Below are 18766 nucleotides of genomic sequence, written 5' to 3' on the forward strand. Positions count from 1 at the left end.
ATAGGGAAGAAGGCGTTCCCTCAAGTACTCTGGGCCCAAGCCATGTAGGGCTTTAAAGGTGATCACCAACACCTTGTACTTTGCCCGGAAACTAATAGGCAGCCAGTGCAGGGACTTCAAGACCAGTGTTATATGGTCATTCCTAGAAATTAACAAGTATGCTTCATATTTTAATGTATAGTGAAGTACCAATCAGTAAAATCAAAATCTTAACCATCACTTAGTGATGCACGGATTTTAGTTCTCTTTTCCTCCATCCTTTCCTGCATCTTCATCATTCACATATACTGTTCAGTCTCTTTGACTCCATCATCCAACATCTCCTCACAATCTTATTTTTGATTTCTTTTTTTCCCTCATGAAAACAGGTTTTCCAGGCCATGGGAAGTTATGACCTCGGCTGCACTGCTGGCAGTGGGGAAAATACACTTGGTGTTTTTGCAGATGCTGGACTTGCTATTCGTGCAGGTAACCTGCAGAATTCACTCCGGAAAGGTGAGTCACTACTGGGAGCATGAGAAGAATTAGAGAAGACACAATTCAGGCCAAACAGTTCCCATTTCCACTCTGTCTTGCTCTTTTTAATGTGTGTGTGTGCGTGTGATGATTGTTCTTTTAAAAATAAACTAAACATTTAGTCAGTACAAAACTTAAAAGTCCAGAATAAAATGAAATGTATGGCACTGCAGTTCCCACTTTAGCCTATGCTGAGTGAGGTGGATGGGAGCTGTAGTCCACTAGCTCTGGAGCATACTATGTTGGTGAAGGCTCTTCTACCATCATGGAAACGAGTTTCCTAGTACTGTCTTTTCTCTCGCATTCCATTACAGTTTAAAGCAGAGATGGGCCAAAAGCATTCCTGTAGTTGAACATGGCCTCCAAGGCCGTTTAGCACCCAAGGAATCTGTTCCAGAGGATTTGAATTTTGAGGAGTTTCTGGCTCTGAATGACCTCTCCCTCTCTAAATCTGAAAAGCTAGTGGATGCAATAACTGAGAGGCTCTCTTCACTAGGATTTGGTAGATGCTGAAGAGACACCCCCCTCCCTACCTTCCTTCAAAGTGCAGCAAAGGGAGAAGGAGTAGCTTCCTAGGAATCAGTCTGTTAACCAGGAAATTCTGACTCATCAAGCCTCTGGTGTCCAGAGTCAGCCACCTATAAATCTCCCAGCAACTGCTGGGAGTCATTCTTGCATTTAACCATTCAGTCTCTTCAACTGGCAGTGCTCTGGTCTTTGTGTGTTTTTTCACCTCTGGACTGGCTATGTTTTAATGACTCCTTTTCTTACCCCCTTTTGCCTTTGGATATTTGGGTTAATGGCTTTGTGTAAAGACTTCTGCGCTGGCTGAGACCTTGAGCCTCCACCTCCCTTCATCTTCCTGGATTACCTGCGTAAGACTTGGCCTGGACTGACTTACTGATAGCTGCTTCCCTTATGATAATCGGTCTCGCTGGACATTTACTGTTTAAAGGCATAGGGTACTTCAGCTCCTCCATATGCCACAGAATGATCTTTTTCTGACCAAAAAAGAGAAAACAAGTGAATTGCCTGTTCTGGAATCCTTTAGGCATAGCAAATCATCATTTAAACTAAAGGCCTCAGAGCCACTTGAGCAGCTTAACAAAAAAATACATTTTTGCAAAACCAGGGGACTTCTAGCCACTTCTGATTGTGTCCCCCTCCCATAATTTTTGCACTCTTGGCAGTCTGTGCAACTGCCAGTGAGTCCTGGGACAGAAACCAAGCCTTATAAGGAACAACTTAGGGATCTGGATATGTTAAGCTTGGAGTGGAGAAGACTCAGAGGTGACGTGATAGCTATCTTTAATTATCTGAACTGATGTCACATACAAGATGGACCCATCTTGTTTTCTGCTGTTCCAGAGACTAGAACACGATTCAAATGACTGAAAGAGATTCCATGTCAACATGAGAAATAACTTTTTTTACTCTAAGAGCTATTTCACAGTGGAATAGACTGCCTTGGAGGGTCTTTGGAGATCTTTAAACAGAGGTTGGATGGGTGGGCATCTTTAAGGAGTGCTGTAATTTTGTACTCCTGCATGGCAGGGGGTTGTAGTGGTGTAGAGGTATGAGCATTGTACTACAACTCGAGATCAGGAGTCAGTTACTCGCTCAGCCATGGACATCCACTGGGTAACCTTGGGCAAATCACACACTCTCAAACCCAGAAAACCCCATGATAGGTTTGCCATCATAAGTTGGAAACTACTTGAAGGCACACAACAACAACAGGGGGTTGGACTATATTACCCTTGTAGCTCCCTTCCCACTGTAAGATTCTGTGATTCTATTATTCTGTGAAAATTGACCCTCTCCCAAGTCTTGCCTTATGTGCTCACCCCAATATAAATCCTACTCCTTTTCAAAGAGATGTTCATTACATGTTTATCATCATATGCTTAAGACAGTAGTTCTCAAATTTTGGTCTTCCAAGGGTTTGGAATTTCAGTTCCCAGAGGTCTCAAACAGCTGGATCACAGTATTTGATGGTGTTCTGAGTCAGTGATATTCAGACTCTGGTCTTCCAGATGTTTTGAAACTCAGCTCTCAGAATTCTTGACTTAGATTAGTAGGTATTTAACAAGCTTCTGAGGTATTTGGCACCTACTATTTACTGTTCCATTCATGTCAAACTGCCCTGTCCTTTTCTCTGGATCCTGTCTCTTCTAATATTGTTGACAAGAATTCTACAACCCTACTTTTTTTTGTCTGTGCAGCACATGGATGTAGTGTGGATGTTTCCCGGAAGAAGCGTTCATTGCCATTCCAGATTGAGCTCCAGAAGACAAGTGAGTGCTGTGAAGGAAAGGGGGGAAGGGAGAGAAGTGAATTTCCAGCTAAGAACTTTATCACACCAGCTGTAAAACTGGAATTTTTACAGGATAAAAACATCTTTGGCTAGTACTTATCACACAACATTGTATCTGTCCTGCTGCTGCCTTGCATTCCATTCGTTAGTGCACCTATTCATTGATGTGCAAAACCCGTCAATAGGTTCTCAATCTCGCTCTACTCTGTTAATACAATAGATCTCTTCGGCTGCAGTTCTGCTTCTCAGGCAATCACTTGGTGTAAGTGGGCAAGATTCTGCGCCTCTCCCCACTTCCTGAAGCTGGGAAGCATTCACACAGTAGCTGACTTTAAGACATGATTGACAGCCATGATTGCTTATTCACACCTTCCTTCCAGAAGGCAGCATTTTGCAGTGTGGAAAACAAATCATATGACCATGGATTGCCAAAGTGCTATTGTGGGGAAAAGTGCAATAAGAAATTATGCCAAACTGGTATAGTTCCATTCTTAACCGAGCACAATGGTGGCAGGACAGCTGGTGATAAAATCCTAAGACTATTACTATGCCTTTTCTCAGAGACAGATGTTTAAAGGGGATCCATGCAAGGGTATGGCTACAAGGGAAAGAGGGAACTGGGGACATTGCTCCTCAAACCAAAATTTCTGTCCCCTGAAATGATTTTCTCCTTCAGCCCCTGAATTTCTAGCATTTCAGAGAGTCAGATGTTGAAAACCATTCACACTTAAAATTCTTCTATTTACTGTGTTCATATTCCCTTGGGAACTTTTTCTTCAGACCAGAGTTCAATTCCCCACTCAACCATGAAACCCACTGGGTTACCTTGAGCAAGTCATATGCTCTCAGCCTCAGGGGAAGGCAATGTTGAACCTCCTCTGAACAAATATTGCCAAGAAAACCCCATGATAGGTTTGTTTTAGGGTTGCCATAAGTCAGAAATGACCTGAAGGCACACAAAACACACACACAGTTATAGGGGGAGTTTGGCCTTACTGTTATTTAGTTGTATTTTGTACCACAGGCTAAGTGGCATGTAGCATTCTAATGGTTTAAAATGAAGAGAAACTAGCGAGTGTATTATTCATTTACTTTCAAGTAAGAAGAAAGGAAAGAGTTACTCTTTGAAAACTGCAACCATTATTGAACCAGATACTTGCAGGGAGGATATGTTACTAACATGTAACCTGTAACTAATTACTTGACACAAGATTCTTCCAGCTTGGTTTAGAAAAGCCTGCATTCCCGTGGTATAATTCCTTGGATTTGCTGGGTTTTATCAACTGCTGTTGCATCAATGTTCACTTGTTCCATTCTTTTTGGGGTGCTGTTTGTAGTGATTTCTTGGATTTGCACAAGGGGTCTTGGGACGTGGTTTGCTGAAATGGTCCTGTGGTTTGAAGGACAAATTCAAAGGCCCTAAGCAGGTGTCAGAGCTCAGGGAAGCCCTTGCAGTCCCAAGAGCGTTGTCAGGAGGAAGAAAATCTGTGCACAGCCAACATTTGTAGAATATATACTGAGCTACTTTCCTAGGCTGTCTTCAGTATTCTCTGTCCACCTCTCCTTCCAATGCAAAATGGCCTAAGGAAGTGATCTAAGTGAATTCATAGAAGAAAAAGTGTGGCCATCTTTGACTCTCTTTTTCCTTATTGTCCCTTTCCACATATTCCTCTCCTTCCCTCACATGCAGTTTCCAAGTATACAGATCCTAAAGATCAAGCATGTTGCCGGGGTGGAATGGAGCTGCTTCGCCGAGCGCGAACGTGCGAGGACCGTGCAAAACGGATCCAGGGGGAGAATGCCAGGCAGTGCCGCAAAGTCTTCCTCGACTGCTGCAAGCATGCCTCCAAGCTACGACGCAAATCCTGGGGCTCTCACAACCTTGGGCGGAGTGAGTAGAGAGCTGAGGATCAGCTACTTATATCCCTGACCCAAGGGGTAGTAGCCTTTTCAGTTTCTGGGGTGGAAGTTAACTAAGGCTGGTGAAATCTAGGAAAAGGTGGGTGTGGGTCCAGTGTTTACAAGTGGGTGTCTCCGTGGTCTCCCACTATGTCCTTTCTTTGAAATGCGATTTTAGGATCATTGTTTTAAGATCAACATATGTTCCTGCTTGTCTGCAGGAAAAACGTGGACCACTAGGTCAGTTGAAGTTGTGTTGTGCCCAAACCTCTCCCAGCCCTGGTCTAACTTTATGCTGGCATTCTGGATCCATTCCTGTCTGGGAGGAAATTTGGATCTGGCATAACTAGCTTTTTACTTGCTCTTCCCCTTCTCCTGTCCTTTTTTGGTTCTTCTACTGGTTGTTATCAGATGGTAGAGGTGTTGTGTCATCAGACCCCTCTGCCAGCCAATCTTTGAGGTTGATCAACAGAAGGTGACTACATAGGCATAGGGGCAGTTCAGTCCAGACAATGCCAACTGGCACAAGGTGACCCAAATTTCTAAGACCTAACTGAGGTGGATAATAAACTGCATCTACACTGCAGAAATAATACAGTTTGATACTGCTTTAAGTGCTATGACTCAATGCTGTGGAATTCTGGGGTTTATAGTTTTGTGATATATTTAGCCTTCTTTGTCAGAGAACTTTGGTGCCACAACCAACTATAAATCCCAGAATTCCATAGTATTGAGCTATTGCAATTAATTTATTTCTCTAGTACAGATTCAGCCACAATTTGCTGAAGCTATGTCGAATCCTGCCAGCCTGCGGATGTTGTGAATTATTTAGGATTAACCTTCTCCTCTCTCTGTGGTTCTTCTCATAGCAGATCATAGCCAGCAGTGCACCTCTGCCAACATTCTGTCAGCAGATCTGTAAGATCAGCCAGGATTCTGTGAACAGAATGGCGTTTCTACTGGCAAGAGAAGCGTGTGCCTAATCCTAACCCTATAGAGCTTGCACATCTTGAGTTAGGACAACTATCTGCATATTGTAGTTAGGGCTAAGGTTCAGTGTAAGTGGCTCACCCAGAGTTCTTCTATGAGTTGAATTATGAGTTGAATTGGGGATTCCAGCACCATATCTTAGCTATCATATTAGTTCATAGTCAGACAGATAGTTGACAGAAAGATGGCCCTTCCCACTTCTGTGCTGTAGTCAACAACATGTAGGACTTGCACTAAAGAACCAAGGTCTGGCTCCTTCTTCAGCCTTTGAGTTCACTATGTGACTTTGACCCAGTTGTGCTCCAGACCTATCTCGCAGGGTTGTTATGAGGGTAAATTTGTGTGAGACAGATGGGACCGTATAAGTTGCCCTGAAGTCTTAGAGGAAGGATAGAATTCAATATAGAGACATAATCTCTGTAGACAAGAAGAAGGGATTTATAGCATAGTGATCAAAAGCTTGAGAGAACCCAAGGACAGGGTGTTACTCTCAGCCTCTCAGCCCATCTTCTCTTTCTATGTAGTTCAAGAAGAGGAGGATGAGGATTTCTTTGACGATGAATTTGTTCAAATCCGAAGTGTCTTCCCTGAGAGCTGGTTCTGGAAAACATATATTGTAGACAAGACACAAACGTGAGTAGGCCAATGACCCCTCTGAATGTTTAGCTTCTGTTCTTGAGGATGATAGGAGTAACTCAGTTCTTGTCAGATGCTGGGTCTTAGACCATCAAGAAGCTGATCGGGCCATACATCTCAGGACCAGGGCTTAAGAAGAAAGAGACCTCAGAACTAGGCAGGTAGTAGAGAGTATCTATACAGAGCTATGAGCTGGGCAGAAGTATTGACGTTAAGCAGAACATGTATTTTGCATACCAGATGTTCCTAGTCCATTGCCTGGTATTTCTAGGGAAGACTAGGAAGGAGAAGCTATCATAATATCATATCATATTAGTCTCAGAATTGTACACTTAGGTTTATTTATTTCTTTAATAGCTTGTATGAATTGAATATTATATACTTACAAATATTGTACCTGCAATATTCTTAATATCTTGTATGACTTATATTTTAGTTATATTTCGTTATGTATAATGAATACCTCCTTGGAGTATCTACTACTTGACGCTCCTTTTACACGTGTCTTGTCTCGGTTGATGCTTGGGAAGATCAGTAAAGAAGTAGAAATAAGGTTCCTTAACTGGTCCCAGTGTAGGTTAAGGGAAGTCCTTTTATAATTCACTGGATAATGGCAGCATGATTTAAGGAATTAAAAGGTCTGCTTGGCTAAGTGCCATAATGTCTAAATGTCTAATTAACAATTTGTAAGCCACTCTGATAGCCTTTTGGCTGAAGAGAGGGGTATAAAATTATTATTATTATTATTATTATTATTATTATTATTATTATTATTATTAGGTTTCAAGCCATGACAATTAAAGTAGTATGAAACCAATATAACTGTGTAGTGCATATACACTTTAAGCTAAAATGTGGTAACTTTGCACCTTGATGTGGGTGGAAGGGGACACCATTTGCTATTCTACCTCAGTCAACCAAGTGCCTTGGTCCAGCTGTATCTGTTCATAATAATGTTCTGTATCTGCATCCCACAGGGAGCATGTGATTCTCCCCGATTCTATCACCACCTGGGAGATACAGGCAGTGAGCATGTCGCCTGAAAAAGGTGAGCTGAACATCTCTATATCCTACACACCCAGGAGCTTGAATCTGTGCAAATCTTTAAAAATTATCCTAATCTGTAGGACCATCTTCTCATACGTGGTGTACCTGTGGTCTTGTACTACAACGCCTTTCATATCTGTCAATTAGCCATGTGGCCTGGGGATAATGTGAACTGGAATCCATAAATTGCTGGGGGTTTCTCCCTTGTCCAAAATGCTTGGGATCAGGGCTGTTTTGGATTTCAGATTTTGCAGGGGGCTTCGGACTACCTGCATCTGCATGTACATACATAATGATATATCTTGCAGATGGGACCCAAGTCTAAATACAAAATCCATTTATTTTTCATATATACCTTGTACTCATAGGCTAAAAGTAATTTTATACAACATTTCAAATAATGTTGTGCATAAAACCAAGTTTGTGTACACTGAACCATCAGGAAGCAAAGATGTCACTGTCACAGCCACTCATGAAAAAGGTCTGGGTTTTTTGAATATTTCAGATTTTGGAATTCTGGATAAGAGAGACTAAACTTGTACTCATGTTTTCTTTCCCATCTGCTTTTATTTCTCCTGGAAAGTGATGCTTCTATCTTGTGCTTCTTTTATTGTGTTATAGATTTCACTGTTTCACAAATACGTTTATTTCATGTAGATATTTGTTATTGTTAATCATCATCATCATCATCATCATCATCATCATCATCATTTCTTACTCGCTTCTCCCCATGGATTGAGGCGAGGAACAACAACAGATAACCAGCATCCCAAAACATTTTGCTGACAGTCCCAAATTCCTCCTTCTCCCATTTCCTTGCACTGATTTTTATTTATTCTCAAACTCTCAGGAATCTGTGTGTCAGAACCACTCCAGATTACAGTCTTCCAGGATTTCCACATCTCTCTGAGGCTTCCATACTCAGTGAAACGGTTTGAACAGATAGAGCTTCGCCCAGTTCTCTACAACTACCACTCTCAGCCAGTCAGTGTAAGTGGAACAGACACACTGTTGTTCCCTTTTCAGTGGTTCTTTTCCTGCTTCAATCATAATCTATTTGAGAAAGAGAGCTTGGGGAAGTTACTTTTTTTTTTTGGACTATGACAACCAGTACATGTGCCTTCCATGTGTACATGTGCCTTCCAATTGCCTGTTGACTTATGGCAATACCATGAATTTCCTAGGATTTTTTAGACAAGGAAAACTCAGAGGTGATTTTGCCTTTTCCTTCCTATGAAATATAGCCTACAGCATCTGGTATTCCTTGGCTAGTACTCCTATCCAAGTACTAACCAGGGCTGACCTTCCCTAGCTTCCAAGATCAGATAGGATCTGGTGCCTTTCGGCTGGCCATACTGCAAGGCATTTAAAAAGTGATAGTTATGTGTCTAAATGGACACCCAGTCCTGGATTTTCGACACCCATTGGAGGCAACTAGACATGTATAGTTTAATCAGCAAAGCACATGATTGCCCCCCCCCCCCCCCCGCTTCAAGTCACTGGAAACCAAAAATAAAAGTAATCCTGAAACAGATATCATTTACAATCCCAAGTGGATTTTTTAATCCATTTTTCTAAGCTTTAATAAGATTTTTAGGGATTCTGCTTTTTAATTCAGTTATTTCCAGTGGTGGGCAGGACAATAGAAATTGCTGGAGTGTTTAAATGTATTTGCAGTTCTGTGTGGGCTTTCTCTTTCTCTCTCTCTCTCTCTTTTCCAATACAGCCCAAGTCTGACTCTGCACTGAAGAAATTATGCAGTTTGACACAGCTATAACTGCCATGGCTCAATGCTGTGGAATTCTGGGGTTTGTAGTTTTGTGAGATATTTAACTTTCTCTGTCAAAGAGTTCTGGTGCCACAAAAAACTACAGATCCCAGAATTCTGTAAAATTGAGGCATGGTGCTTAAAGGGCTGTCAAACTGCATTATTTCTGCAGTGCAGAGTCAGCCTTGGGTTGTAAAATCAGCCCTCCATATCCACAGACTTTTTATCCATGGATTCAAGCATCCATGGCTTGAAAATATTTTTTAAAAGTATACATTCCAAATAGCAAGCCTTGATTCTCCGTTGTATATAAGGGACATCATTTTGCTATGCCATTGTATTTAAAGAGACATGAGCATCCATGGATTTTGTTATCTATGGAGGATCCTGGAACCAAACCCCAGCGGATACCAAGGGTCCACTGTATTGAAATTGTTTTTTGTAAAAAAGAAAGTCTGCAGTGCAGATGCAGCCCAAGTGGTAGGACTGTATATAGTGGAGAAGCATCCACTCATGTTCCTTTTGAGTGGAAAACGGACGGCCTGTCCTAGTTTTTTAGGAAATGCCAAGTCATACTGTTTGGGGGATTCTGGGAAGTGTAGCCTCCCCCAAAATTCACTTTTCCTAAACTCTGGGATTATAACTCTATTGTACAGGTTACTTATGCTTTGGCCTCACTGATTAATTAGTTGATTAATTGACAAAGCTGATGAATCCTAACCCAATTTCAAAGTTGAGAATCTAAATTAAATTATTATTATTATTATTATTATTATTATTAATATAGTTTTGAATTCACTTTCTCTCCCTGCCTTTCTCCTCCTGTTTAGGCCTTGGTGTATCTGGAGCCAGCTGAGGGCATCTGCTCTCCAGCCACAGTGGGTCCGGAGCGGAAGCAACGGGTGGAAGTCCCTGGCAACTCTGCAGTCCCAGTGCCCTTTGTTTTGGTCCCCATGGGAGCGAGCGATATCCCCATCACTGTTGTTGCTGTTGGTGGCTGGGGGACAGGAGACAAAGTTTCCAAGAAACTACGGGTTGAGGTAGGAGTCTTTTCCCAGTTACTGGATGGCATGTTTCAGTGTGACCTGCTGCCTCCTGGTTCAGGTCCCTACTCAGCATTAAGACTCATTTACTCTCAGCCCGGCCTCCCTTACAAGGTGGTTGTCATGAAGATAAAGTAGGGAGGAAGAGTGTCCTTTCCTTACACAGGGGATCCTTTCCAGATCCCCCATGTAAGGGAAATTCCACGTATGCTTGCGCCCCATTGCAAACAATGGGGCATGTGCTCGCAGTGTGGAGTGGTGCATTCATTCTATTGCTGTGTGGCTTCAGCGTATGCTTGCTCCCACATACAGCATGGATGCACTGTATTCCATTCTGAGGTGATTGGAAGGAATGTTGAATATGAATGCATGCCCTCCAAATGTCCCAAACTGGCAGGAGCAGTCCCAATTAATCCTCTGTTGTCTCACTTTTTCAGCTGATTTTAAACTGTCCCAGCTTTTTTTGCCTCCTTCTACTTTCCCACTTTGTCCTAAGTTGCTGCAAACTGTCTGCATTCAGTTAACCCAGAAAGGAAGGAGAGGAGAAATGGGGAAGAATCTTGCCCTTCCCAGTTTGTTGTTGTTGTTGTTGTTGTTGTTGTTGTGTGCCTTTAGGTTTTTTCCAACTTATGGTGACCCTAAGGCAAACCTACCATGGGGTTTTCTTCAGAGGAAGTTTGCCATTGCCTTCCTCTGTGGCTGAGAGAGTGTAACTTGGGTTTCATGGCTGAGTTGGGAATTGAACCCTGGTCTCCAGAGTGGTAGTCCAACACTCAAACCACTACACCACGCTGGCTCTCAGCAAAAGCAAACTGCTGCATCCTTTCCTAGCTTGTCTCTTCTTCTTAATTAATACCATTTGCTTTCTTGGCCACACTCTGATGTTGTTTGGCCACACATATCCCTGTTTACATCTGTGAAATGTTGGAGGATATATGAATGTGATTATGCATGGTCTAATTCTTTGAGCTGGTTTGCTCACCTGTCCCCTACCATTTGGACTGGCTAATGACAACCCCTGTGATTTTCCTTGCATCCCATTCAGATAACCCATGGCTGCCTGGACTGGACTGACCATTCAACATTGCCTGCTTGCTTCCTTGAGCACTTATACTGACCAGTGTTTATGACACTTGCCCCTTCTTATCCACTGTCTTGCCTCCCTGGGCTGAGAGAGCCACAGCTCTGGAGAAGCTGGAATGGGTGAGCACCTGCTCTTTCTCAGTTGTCTTGGCTTTCTCAGCCAAGAGAATCATAGCCATGGAAAAGCAGGAATGGTTGTGTGCTCACTTCTTCTTCTCTGCTGCTTTGGTGCCCTCAGCTGAGAAAGCTATGGCTGTGGAGAAGAAAGGGTAGGCATCGCAGTTCCAACCTCAACGCACCTGCCAGTTCCTGCCCATTCCAGCTTCTCCACAGTTGTGGCTCTCTCAGATGAGGGAGGCAAAGTACTGGAGAAGAAAGAGTGGGTGCTAGTGGCTGCAGTGATTTGCTACTGCTCCCTGGCAGGAGCCAGGCAGAAAAGGGAGGCAATGACAGCAAGAAGAGGGGAAATCCATGGCACCACTGCTGCCAACGCTGATGGCACCTCCCTTTCCCAGCTGGCCAGCAGCCCCACCAGACCTGAGAGGGGCTTCTGGGTGGCAAAAGCTTTGCACCCACCTCTCACAGTGGACAGAGGGCCTGAACAGGTGTCGCCCCCTCTGAGGTGTCACCCAGTGTAGTCTGTACCCCCACATCCTCCTAGTGATGCTCCTGCCTATATGTCCCCCACCTCTTTCAGTGGTTAAATGCCTGTACTGCAGCCACTCACTCACAAAGGTTGTGAGTTCAGTACCAGCCAGGGTCTCAGGGTCAACTCAGCCTGATACCCTTCCGTAGGTTGTTAAAATGAATACCCAGTTTGTTGGGGGCAATTAGCTTACACATTGTAAACTCCGTAAGGAGTGCTTAGGTGCACTGATAAGTGGTATAGAAATGTACTTGCTATTGCTGTGGCTATAAAATGGGAAAGGACCCCAAAATCTAACCCCCTGCTAATCCAGGAATCCACAGCTAAAGCACCTTGGAGAGGTGGCTCTCTAAACAGAGATTCTAAACCTCCGAATAGTCCATCACACTCTTGCACTGTCAAACAGCTCTTATTTGTCAAGAAGTTTAGTCAGAGGACTTTATTGCACCAACCTGCTGTCCCACCACAATTGCACCAGTTTAAGAATGGAAGCATACTAGTTTGGCATCATTTCAGATCACACTTTCCCCCATGATAGTGCTTTGGTGATCCATGGTCATGTGATATGCTTTCTAGACTGTCAAATGCAACCTTCCGAGAGAAAGGGCGGGAATGAGTGATTGCGGCTGCCAACCACCTCTCGAAACCGGGTGCAGTGTGGATGGGCACACAGCAGCCAGCTTCAGGTAGATGTCAGTGACAAGGATTTCTCCTCTTTCCCTTTCCAAATGTGTCAAGCTTTTGTGTGCACATTCACACAGCAGTCCTGTGCTTCTGGAGGAAGGGAACTCAGCTGCACACTGCCTCCTCAAGCTTGGTGCTGAGTAAATATGCACACAGCAGCTGACTTTGGGAAGGTGTTGGCTATTGCAATTACTGCAACAGGGAAGTGGAGAGGAGTAGAATCGTGCCCTCTCAGACTACATGACTGCCTGAGCAGTGGAAGGAACCTATCACATGAAAGCAGCCATGGAATAATAATAATAATAATAATAATAATAATAATAATAATAATAGAATGAAAGCCTATTGAGAGGTTTGGCCTGTCAATGAAAAAGTGTACTACAGTAACAGATGGAATTGAAGACAGCAGCAGGACTGGCATGATGTTGTGTAATAAGTACCAGCCAAAGAAGTTTTTATCCTGTTAAAATCCCACTTTTTAGCCTCATGTGCTGGTCCAGAATCTCTTTTCTTGTAATTCATTGATTTCTTCTCTATTTTTAGAAAGAGGGAGCTGTCCAAGTGGAAGAATACACCATCTCCTTGGACAACGAAGGTAGGAGAAAACGAAAGTAGATCTGAAGGTAATGAAAGGTAGGGGATAAGTAGAACTGAAGTGAATTCCCAAGGGTGGGGGATACAGTGCAAGCCTTTATTGTTTGAATGTGACTCTCACACACTGTGGCTTGGTGTTGCAAGTATTATTCTCCTACATTCCTCGCACTCAGAAAGCAACAAACTTTCTTTTAAAACCCAAAAGACTGAATAAGAGAACGTAAGAAGAGTCATGCTGAATTAGAAGAAAAGTCTATGTAGTCCAGCATTCTGTTTGTAATAGAATCGTAGAATTGGAAGAGACCACAAAGGCCATCCAGTCCAACCCCTACCATGAACTCTCGGTGCTTTAACTGAGTGTTCCTGCATGACAGGAGGTTGGACTGGATGGGCCTTGTGGTCTCTTCCAACTCTATGATTCTATCTATCTATCTATCTATCTATCTATCTATCTATCTATCTATCTATCTGGCCACTCTTACTAGTAGCTTGTAATGGCCACAGCATCCATTAATATATCTTACCTCCTTTTGAAGCTATCCAAATTCACAAACATTGCTACATCATGTGGCAATATTTGCTTTCCAAAAAAAGGTCCTGTGAATAGAACAGAAATGTTTGATTATAAGTCAACCTCCATATTTGTGGGGCCTAAGTCTAGGACTTACTGCAGACACCAGAAACTATGGATAATAGTGAACCCTATTAAAATAAAGGATTTCTGGTACAAGCACAACATTGAGTTGCATTGGGGGACCTAGAAATTCATAGAGAGGACACCTCTCTAAGCATTTTCCAGTGCTACTCTATAGGACGTATCCCTATTTTTTCTGCTGTGGGTAATTGAAACCACAGACACTGTTCCACAGATATGGGAGTCAACCTGTACATGCTGTTTAAAAAGTTGCTACAATCAAAATATGTCCCTAACCCCAAAGCCAAGTTGAATTGTGAAGAATTCCTTCCACCTCCTAAGCTTTGATGACTCTGAAAGGACAGGGAGAAGGGTGGGATTTCCTTTCCAAGTACCACGTGGCTTTTCTCTTTGACTTGAGTCTTCTGGAGTTATCTGTTAGCATGGTGGCTAGGAAGGCAACCTTTTGTTTGTGCCACTCAGTTTCTCAGCTTCTGAGAACCCAACCTGTGGCACAAGGTATGGTTTATGGCATCTCTGAGCCAGAGCATCAAGACTTGAAAGTCTGGCTATGGAGCTGAATGGGGCTTGCTTTTCAGCCTCTTCCATGGTGTGATCTCAGTAGGCTAAAGGCAAAAACAAAGAAGCAAATTCATAATTCTTAAGTTCTTTGGAAGAACCAGTTGGGTTGTTTTAAAGCAACAAGAAGCAAATCTTTCACCTTCTTTTTCTCTGTCTGGGACAGAGGGTCGGGCCAGATCTGTGGAGATTTCCGGCGACATGCCCTCCAATGCCATTCCTGATGGAGACTTCAAGATGAGTGTTCGGTTGACAGGTGAGATAGTGAACCTGAGACCTTGAACTTTAACTTTGCCTAAGCTTTTGAGTTGCTACTTCTAACCATGAAGGGGTGCTTCTGGTAGGAGGTTAGAGTAGGTTTCAGATCTAAATGGCAAATTAAACATTTGTGACAGTTTCCCACAAGCTAATGTCCTCCAGGTATGTTGGACCACAACTCTGTTCCAAACCAGCATGGGATGATGAGAGCCACATTCCATTACAGGGCAGCAGCTTGAAGTGTCCAACAGACAACTCACAGTAGCCTTATCAAGCTATTTATTTATTTATTTATTTATTTATTTATTTATTTATTTTGTTGTTAGCTACTGTCAAGTCAACTTTGACTTATGGTAACCCTATGAAAGAGAGACCTCCAAGTCATTCAATCATCAATAGCCCTGCTCAGATTTTTTAAATTCAGGACTATGGCTTCCTTGATTGAGTCTATCCATATAGAGTGGAGTCTTCCTCTTTTCCTACTGCCTCCCACCTTACAAAACATTATTCTCTTTTCTATGAGTCATGTTATCTCGTGAAATGGCCACAGTACGATAGCTTCCGTTTAACCATTTTCACTTGGCATTTGGCTTTCAGGTAGGGTTCAGCCTTGATAGACTCCTATTTATTAGTTGCATTTATATCCCATGGCGTTTCTCCTCCACACTTTATGATCACAATGACCCTGTGAGGTAGACCAGGCCAAGGGTGAGGACCTGTCCAATGGTCACTCAGTTATTTGCATGGTTCAGTGTGCATTAGAGCCTGGATCCCCCCAGTCTTAACACTTAAACCACTACACTTTGCTGATTCCAAACTGAAATTGACTCCAGGCTACAACTTTGTAAAGCCTAGTCTGAGTGCACTCCTGTTTACTAAATTGGACATGGCCATTTTGAGGGGCGCCTGATGACAGGCAAATATGTCCGGAAGCTTGGTGACTCAGATGTGTATTTATGAACATTTCATGTTCAATCTGCATTCATGTACATTTTGAGGAGGCATAGAGAAAAAGAACTAGGGTGTCCATTCCTCCACCAGACTGAGCGGTTTTATGTCTTGGTTATTTTTGTCATTGGTCTCATTAGACCAATAACAGTAATTGCTGCTCATAGAAGACAATGTAGAAATCCAAGAGTTTATTACTGCTGTGTCATGGTGGCCTTTGTCTCCTGATAAAAATAAAAAATGTAAAATCAAATGCTAAAAAGTATAAATGCTTCCTTGAGCTTGGAAGTAATTAACTACAAATAAGGATGTTGCCTGTAGCCACTTACTTTGCAGGGGGAACAAGGACAGTGCTGACTGCCCCTTTTACAAACAGTGTATTGACTGTAAGTTGTTATTTTGAGTGTGTTTTACACATCTCATTATACAGTATGTTCTTTTGGGAAGCAAGAGATGTGTTGCTTGTCACTTTTGACACATCCAGACTTATTGAAGAGTCCAAAATTTTGGTGTTTTTTTTATTTATTTTTACAAAATATACATACATATGGTTGCAGCTTATGCATAAAAACCACAATTGCCATATACTGTAATACAAAGACAAAGACATTGTTCTCCACTACCTGATACAATACAGACATTCTAAAACTGACCCCCCCATCCTCCAAGCTATATGCATATGTATATACAACCTTTGTATACTTCTTCATTTTCACTTATTCTATGTTTACACTTGTGTCAAACCAATCCAGTTAGGTGCAGCTCAGTATGCAAATCCCACAATCGTATTTATCCATTCTTTCCTCTTTAAAAATGCAATGAATGGTTCCCAATCTTTTTTTTTAAAGAAACTGTCCTGTGCTTTATCTTTCATCAAGACAGACAACTTCTCCATTCCAGTCATTTCTATAACCCTTAATATATATTTGTTGTTAGATGGAATCTAGCTGCCAAAATCAGATTTTGTATTGGGTTAAAATAAACTGGCCTGTGGAGCTGGTATAAAAAGTACTTGATTGTACTAGAAGCTGACAGAAAATATTCTGAGATAAAGAAAAGCTGTATGGATCTCCAAACTAACATCATAAACAACAGAACAAAATCTGGGACTATCTGATCTTTTTAGGGCACATCCAGACAAATTAATTACTAGTCAAAATAGCCAGTCAGGATTCCTTATTTTTTTGCTTTAAAACAACAGTCTTGCACAGCTCCCGGCAGTGCTGGGTCCTCTTGGTTGCTTTTTCTACTCCAAATGTACATCTTCCTAGAATGTAGAGTGATGGGACCAAATGTGATATTGCATTGCTCTCTAATTCATACTTTGTCAGCACTGGGGGAATTGCTTCTTTAATACTATGGTTCTGCCCCTGGGTGTAGTCATGGATAAGCTAAATGAGGACTTTGCCTCCAATGAAATTTTCCTTCTTTTTCCAAATTTATAGCATTTTAATCACTGAAAATTGTTCACACCCAGAACTCTGCTATTTGCTGTTTGTATTTCCATGTTGCACTTTTTCTCTGGATGTCTAAACACTATTTCTAAATGTTTTTAATATGCAAAGGGATTTTGTAGCATATTTGAGACTAACAGAGTGAAAGACATTTTGTTGACTTTGGGACTGTACACACTGCCCCTTTTCTAGCTGGATCAGGGCCACGGTAACTGCATGCTGCAGCCCCAATCCAGCCTTTTAAGGAAGCAAAAGGGAGCTGTTATAGCCTCAGCACTGAGGCTTGAAGGTGTTCCTTGGCGCTGCATTGTATGGATGCAGCACCAGCAGAGTGCCATGACACCGTTCGCTGTGTGGAGTGGCGCATGACATCATGGCATCCTGGGGGGCAGAGCTGGGTCATACATCATGTGGATGCAACACCCCAACTCTGCCCCCAGACTGGCCTTAATGGTCAGTCTGAAGAGTCCCTTGGTCTACTTCCTCAGGGGCATGGCTGACGTAGTCCAAGTCTATGAAAGCTTATGCTATGCTACAATAACGTCTTTTGCTCAGTCTCAAAGGTGCTATAAGATCCCTTTGTATACTTATATTCCAGAATAACATGGCTATGTCTCTGAATGCTTTTAAGTTACTGCAGTGCGAGAAATGTGAGAACTGAAAGAAAAATTCTTCAGGGGGATTAAAATTTTCATTTGGGAGAGGCAATGTCATACCATGTGCCTCCCCAAAACAACACCCTTGAATCTGTTCACCTCTCCTAACTCATGCTGCCCGCTGAACCATGCTTTCCTCTCATCCCAGGAAAAGTGCCAACTGACACCTTGCAAAGTTCTCTCACACCAGACGGCCTGTCGTCTCTGCTGCGGGTTCCACAGGGATGTGGAGAACAAACAATGATCCTGCTAGCCCCTGGAGTCTACGCAATGCACTACCTGGACCAGACAGAGCAGTGGCTGCACCTGAAACCAGAGAGCAAGGAAAAGGCACTAGAAAACCTCCGCACAGGTGTGTATCAGGTACACTGGGATGTATGTGGGAAGGAGATACACTGGGGCAGTATAAACGCATGCGGCCTCAAGTAACTTAAATTGGTTGAAAAGGATTGTGGCAAGTTTTGGGAAGCATCATTCTTTTAACTACAAGTTATAGATAAAGAATTCTGGGACTTGCAAACCCCTAGGGTTGCCATATCCTGCCGGGGGGCGAGACAATCCCGGTTTGGGCGGTGCCAACCCGGTCCCGGTCCGGTTTGGCGCCCAAACCTGGACGGCCCCGCCCACCGTGGCCACCTCAGCCCCCGCGGCGGCTCCAAGGCCTTGCTGAGGCCTGGGAAGGCTCTCCGCGGTTGGAGCTCCAGCCGCGGAGACTCTCCCTCCTGGGCCCCAGCGAGGCCTTCGAGGCGGCTCCGTGGTCGGAGCTCCGGCCGCGGGGTCCTCCAAGGCCTGCGCGAGGCCAGGGAGGAGGAGGAGGAGGCCGCTTCCCACCGCGGCGATCACCGCGATGAGGAGCGGCCCCTGCCTCTTTCCCGGCCTGGGAGCCTGCTGAGGCTTCCTCCCAGACCGGGAGGAGGAGGAGGCTGCTTCCCTCCACGGCGATCGCCGCGATGAGGAACAGCCTCCGCCTCTTTCCCGGCGTGGGAGCAGGCCTAGGCTTCCTCCCAGGTCGGG

At 43.4% G+C, this 18766-nt stretch overlaps 1 protein-coding gene across 1 annotated transcript in view; it reads left to right on the top strand.

Annotated features, from left to right (window-relative positions):
• Positions 1 to 18766, top strand: part of LOC149320830 (complement C4-B-like) — a 94839-nt gene that overhangs the window by 41273 nt on the left and 34800 nt on the right. The window contains exons 15-24 of the mRNA XM_089502623.1: positions 369 to 495; positions 2742 to 2813; positions 4524 to 4724; positions 6247 to 6355; positions 7336 to 7406; positions 8256 to 8395; positions 10004 to 10213; positions 13173 to 13224; positions 14603 to 14692; positions 17901 to 18104. Coding sequence (XP_089358749.1) covers positions 369 to 495; positions 2742 to 2813; positions 4524 to 4724; positions 6247 to 6355; positions 7336 to 7406; positions 8256 to 8395; positions 10004 to 10213; positions 13173 to 13224; positions 14603 to 14692; positions 17901 to 18104 — 1276 coding nt within the window. The remainder of the gene's footprint in view (positions 1 to 368; positions 496 to 2741; positions 2814 to 4523; positions 4725 to 6246; positions 6356 to 7335; positions 7407 to 8255; positions 8396 to 10003; positions 10214 to 13172; positions 13225 to 14602; positions 14693 to 17900; positions 18105 to 18766) is intronic.

Source organism: Sceloporus occidentalis, unplaced genomic scaffold, assembly GCF_023333645.1.
Source record: "Sceloporus occidentalis isolate IW3139 unplaced genomic scaffold, rSceOcc1.0.p SCAF_1, whole genome shotgun sequence".
Lineage (NCBI taxonomy): Eukaryota > Metazoa > Chordata > Lepidosauria > Squamata > Phrynosomatidae > Sceloporus > Sceloporus occidentalis.